At 39.7% G+C, this 5351-nt stretch overlaps 1 protein-coding gene across 1 annotated transcript; it reads left to right on the plus strand.

Moving 5' to 3' along the window:
• The first annotated feature begins 3506 nt into the window (after positions 1-3506).
• On the plus strand, positions 3507-4792 carry LOC131637882 (uncharacterized). The gene is made up of 3 exons (XM_058908448.1): positions 3507-4118; positions 4233-4680; positions 4725-4792. Exons 1-3 carry the CDS (start codon positions 3507-3509, stop codon positions 4790-4792), a joined length of 1128 nt encoding a protein of 375 aa, XP_058764431.1.
• Positions 4793-5351: the final 559 nt, after the last annotated feature.

A 5351-nucleotide genomic window follows, 5' to 3' on the forward strand; every position in this document is an offset into this window, starting at 1 on the left:
AGGAAACATGAGTCTCCCGCCAAAGGTGGTGAGGTGAAGAAGAAAAATAAAAACAAAGCAACCGTGGATCAAGGCAAAAATAGACCAACCAAAGAAGCTGAAGCTCAACCAGGGCATGATGATACTATAGTGATCGACAATACTATTGATCTCTCTGCTGCTGGAGCTATAGTGGTTAATGCTGCCACTGCCAACCTTTCTCCAGATCCATCCGTCGAGCCTACGAAGCCTACTTATCCATCCGCCAATCCTCCCTTGTCGACACAGGTAACTAAAGACGTGCCTGAATACTCTCCTGCAACAGTGGACTCCTCTTCTTCCCACCGCGCCAATCCTGTCTGCCATTCCGGTTAGTTTATCAAATCGACCTCCCAGACTACTGACAATGATTCTGCCTCCATCACTAGTCCTATCATGTATCAGGATTCTATTTCGACTAGTTCTGACTCTAGTCTTTTAGATTCCTTGAACTTGCACGACTTAGTGGGAATGGAAAAATTGCTCCTGCTGAAACCCATTCACCTCAATTTGTGTTTCAAACAACTACTTCATCTTCCTCTCCAAAAACTTTGGTCATAAAACCTTCTACTCTTGAGGCCATTACCAGACTCCACAACTTAGTGAAGGCACGTGAAGAAACCTCTTCTGACTCTGACCAGTCTCAGATCCATAATGATAAATTGGGGCCTGAAGCCACCAAAATTAAGAAGCTCACGGATAAGATTCGTACTCATGCCTTGAATCCTGATCTGCACCACGAACTCTATTCTGACCCTTCCCTTGGTCCAGAACTTCTGGCTGCTCTTGCTCAGATTAAAGAACTGAACTTATCCCAGCATGCTCAAATTGTGATGACTATGTTTGATCAGGTTCTTATTCCTATGCTTCACAATGTCGATAACTTGAGAAGAAATGAGCAACAGGTCGAGGCTAGAGTGGTTTTCGTGAAAGAGAGTTGGGACTTGGTGAAAACGGCCGACAAAGAAATCACCGGCTGGCAAGCTAAAATTGATGAAGCAGCAGCACAACTGGCCCTTAAACAACAAAGGGCTAATGAGCTACGCATTCAGATTGTTGCCATGAATAAAGAGCTGGAGTCGATTGCTGAAGATGAAGAAAAGTTGGTTGACGAACTCATTAACCCTACTCAAGAAAAGATCAACAAAACTCCTCAGGATGTTGTGACCGTAGGTGAAGGAATTAGTTCAGTCGAGCAAGAGATTAACACCTGATCGGTCACGATTCTCACTATGTCTTTGTCACTTTCCTGATGATAATCCAGGTATTTTGCACTGCTTAATGTCATAGTATAGTCTTTTTAAGCTGTTTAAGTAAGTTGGTTTGTTTTTGCAAGTTTTATCCGTTTGTTAGTTTTCGAGTTTATTTTCCCATTTTATGCGTTGGTTTGGTTGTTTAATAGTATTTCAGATCTAGGAGATTCTTCACTCGACCCAGTGCAAGAAACGCCGGAGGTAGAGCGCAAGACAAAGAAGAAAGGATAAAATCAGTGGTGCAACACGGGCGCCCGTGTTGAGTAACACGACCCGTGTTGCTGGGAGTGTAAGCAAGAAGGAAAAGTGGAAAAGCAGTGGTGCAACACGGGCACCCGTGTTGCCTAACACGACCCGTGTTGCTGCTACTGAGTGCAAGAATTATTTTTAGAGGAACCAGAGGACCAACACGGGCACCCGTGTTGCCCAACACGACCCGTGTTGGCTTGCTACGCTGATTTTCATGTTTTTATGCTTTTTACTCAAAAATTGATCCAAAAGGGCGTTTTGGTACTTTCCGACTTAAAAAGAAGGGTTTGCAATATATAGTGAAGGATGGAGAAGAGAAGGGGTATCTTTTACACAACAAAAGGAGTTGAGTCTGAAGAAGAGCAACGTATGAGATTATTGGAGAAGGAAGATCATTCATGAGCAAGAGCAATTGAAGATCACAAATTCTCCAATTATCTGTAATGTTTAACTTTGATACTTTTGAATTTCTTTTGAACAATATAAGTAGCTAAACCCCCCAATGCTAGGGGGGTGTCCCTGATTTGGTTTGTAATGACTTTTGATATTCTGATTTGATCGACTTCATGTTTATGTTATTCAATTCAATTTTATACTGTTTTTAATGCCTTCTTTATCGGACCAATAAAGATTGTTCTGTGATTAACAATTCACCGGCTCGCAATTGTTAAGGTTTGTATTCAATTGAACCATAGTAGATATCACCTAGGACTAGGGATACCCTATGGTCACTAAGAATTCTTGATAGAAAACAAGCTTGGTTTTATCTGTTAGCTCTAAGGACTTAGGTTTATAGATGAAAAACCAAAGGTTTGCCCAATAAGGATTTAGGGGAAAACACTCTAAAGATTTAGTAATTGAATATCATGAACTTGTTGAAGAGATCTCAAATAAGAATTCAGGGTTATTACAGAGCAAATTACACACCTTACCTTGGCATTTACTCATATCAGTGAAAAAGGCTTAAATTTACTTTATGCTATTTTTATTTTAAATTTAGAAATTATAACTCAATCAAAAACACCCGTTGACTTTTTATTTAATTGAATAATTATAAAACTTATATTCAAACGCAGTCCTCGAGATCGATACTTGGTTTTTAACCTTTTATTACTACTTCGTAAAAATAGTACACTTGCTATTTTTCCGATCAAGTTTTTGGCGCCGTTGCCGGGGACTGCCAAATATAAGTTAAATAATAATTCAGTTGAATTTATGTTGCTCTGCAACCAAAATTTTATTTTCTGTTATTTGAATTGCTCATACTAATATTCATCTAATCTTTGTATGCGAGGTAAGGCCTCAGCTGAACTTCTTTTTGACGCAGAACCAGAAAGATTATTTCGAGCAAGACGCCGAGAAGCTAAACAAAGAGAACTGGAAGCAAAAGAAGAACCGCTGATAGTTTCAGATCCCGAAACAGAGAAGACCCATTCAATACATTTTGAGGATTCAGATTCTGAACCTGAAACTATGGCCGAAGACCCACCTCCTGTGGAAAGGCTTTTAGGTGATTATGGAAGAGCAAATGCACCTCTGGGCCGGATGACAATTGTTAACCAACCGGTCAATGTTGCCCATTTTCAGCTACACCCGGCAACAATAAGACAACTCGAAAAGAAACCGTTCTCTGGAAGAATCAATGAAGATGCAAATAAGCACTTACAAAGGTTTCTTACTATGACAACGTCATTAAAGATAGAGGGGCATTCTGAAGAGGCCAAGAAATTGGTGATGTTTCCATTTACACTGTCAGACGATGCTGAAGAGTGGTTTTACTCTTTACCTGCTGGAAGTATCACAACTTGGCAACAAATGGAGACAACATTTCTGAATGAATATTTTCCAACTTCTGTGTATATCCGCAAGAGATATGATATAGTTAATTTCAAACAGAAGGAGGGAGAATCACTTGGAGATGCGTATAAAAGATTCAAGCGGTTGTTGGTTGCATGTCCTACTCATAACATGGATGCAACCGAGCAAATGCAGAATTTTGTGAATGGTCTTAAGCTTAAGACTAAACAATTAATTGACACAGCTGCTGGTGGTTCAACAAATTTTAAAACAGCCACTGAAATAAAGAAGATCATTGATGCTATTGCAGCAAACGAACACTTAGAGCTATATGACCGCAGTGTAAATCAACCAGAAGGGTTAGTTGATTTGAAGTTGACGAATCAAGTTGTTAAGATGGAAGAGCAGATCGCAGCTGAAGTTGAGCGCAGATTAAAACAAATGGCTCTTGAAAAACAAACGGTGGCTCAAATTCAACCTGCACAACCGACTCAAGCAGTGAATTGTGAAATATGTGGGGGACCTCACTTTGCCGTGCATTGTGTGGTCACAGCTCAGCAGGTGGAAGAAATCAATTTTTTGAAGCAGAACAACCCTTACTCTAATACTTACAATCCAGGGTGGAAGAATCATCCAAATTTCTCCTGGAAGGATCAACAAGGGAATGTTCCAAAACAAGGGGTGATTCCTTATCAAAATCAGCCACAACAACAACAGCAGTATCGATCACCACAACAACAACCGTATCAACAACCTTATCAACAAGCTCAACAACAATTCCAACAACAAGGGCCAAGAAAAGCAGATTGGGAGATCGCCATTGAAAAAATGGCTGCTCAAGGCTCTCAATTTCAAGAAGAAACAAGAAGTAATTTTCAGAATACTGGAGCTTCAATTAAAAACCTTGAAATTCAGATGAGTCAAATAGCACAACAATTGGCAAGTCCTCAACAACAGGGTGCTCTACCTAGTACCACAGTTACGAATCCCAAAGATCACAATAATGTGAGTGCTATAGTAACAAGAAGTGGAAAAGCGAAGGAAGTTGTGGAGGAGAACGCTGAAGAAGAAGAACCATTGCTTGAAGTAGATGTAGAAATAAAAGAGAATGAAGCACAAGTGGAAGACTTGGGTGTGTTGGAACCAACAACTAAAGGGAAGACTAGTGAACAAAAACCGGAAATCAAATTACCCTTTCCAACAAGAAATAAGAAGAAAGGACAGCACGAGAAAAACTTTCAAAAATTCTTGGAAATGTTTAAGAAACTTGAGTTGAACATACCATTCCTGGAAGCGCTAGAACAAATGCCTACATATGCCAAGTTCATGAAAGATATCATCTCCAAGAAAAGAACAACCGATTGTGACCCAATTATTCTAACTGAAACTTGTAGTGCTATTTTGCAGGGTATGAAGATTCCGGTGAAGAAGAAAGACCGAGGCTCTGTAACTATTCCTTGTACTATTGGGGATAGATCATTTAAAAAGGCTCTTATTGACTTAGGAGCAAGTGTTAGCCTTATGCCGCTGTCCATCTACAAAAGATTGGGAATTGGTAAAGTTCAAGATACAAGAATGATACTCCAATTTGCCGATCATTCCATAAAAAGACCGTACGGGATAGTAGAAGATGTGCTTGTAAAAATAGACAAGTTTGTGTTTCCAGTGGATTTCGTAATTTTAGAGATGCCAGAAGATGAAGAAATTCCGATCATTTTGGGGAGACCATTCTTAGAGACCGGGAGATGTTTGATAGACATAGAAGAGGGCACTATGACCTTGAAGGTGTATGATGAAGAGTTAAAAATTGATGTGCGGAACACCATGAAATACAAGGATGATGTTGCTACTAGTCAACATATTGAGGTGATTGATCAAATTGTTCACAATGAGAATGCTTTGAAGTCACAAAAATTACCTTTAGAAAGAGTGTTGAGTTTGTCAATTCTCAACGAAACTGAAGAGGTTGACGAAGAAGAGATAGAAGTGTTGAATATGATGGAGGCGAAACCTTTCTTTAAAAGTTCTCGACAA

The sequence above is a fragment of the Vicia villosa genome, unplaced genomic scaffold (genome assembly GCF_029867415.1).
Source record: "Vicia villosa cultivar HV-30 ecotype Madison, WI unplaced genomic scaffold, Vvil1.0 ctg.002104F_1_1, whole genome shotgun sequence".
NCBI classification, from domain to species: domain Eukaryota; kingdom Viridiplantae; phylum Streptophyta; class Magnoliopsida; order Fabales; family Fabaceae; genus Vicia; species Vicia villosa.

What these genes read in the sequence shown, in the direction of transcription:
- LOC131637882 (XM_058908448.1), top strand. Translation starts at nt 3,507, where the DNA reads ATGCAGAATTTTGTGAATGGTCTTAAGCTTAAGACTAAACAATTAATT. An exon ending in AACAACAAGGGCCAAGAAAA is followed by an intron (nt 4,119 to 4,232) that starts GCAGATTGGGAG and finishes CTTGAAATTCAG; the next exon opens with ATGAGTCAAATAGCACAACA. An exon ending in CAAGAAAAGAACAACCGATT is followed by an intron (nt 4,681 to 4,724) that starts GTGACCCAATTA and finishes GCTATTTTGCAG; the next exon opens with GGTATGAAGATTCCGGTGAA.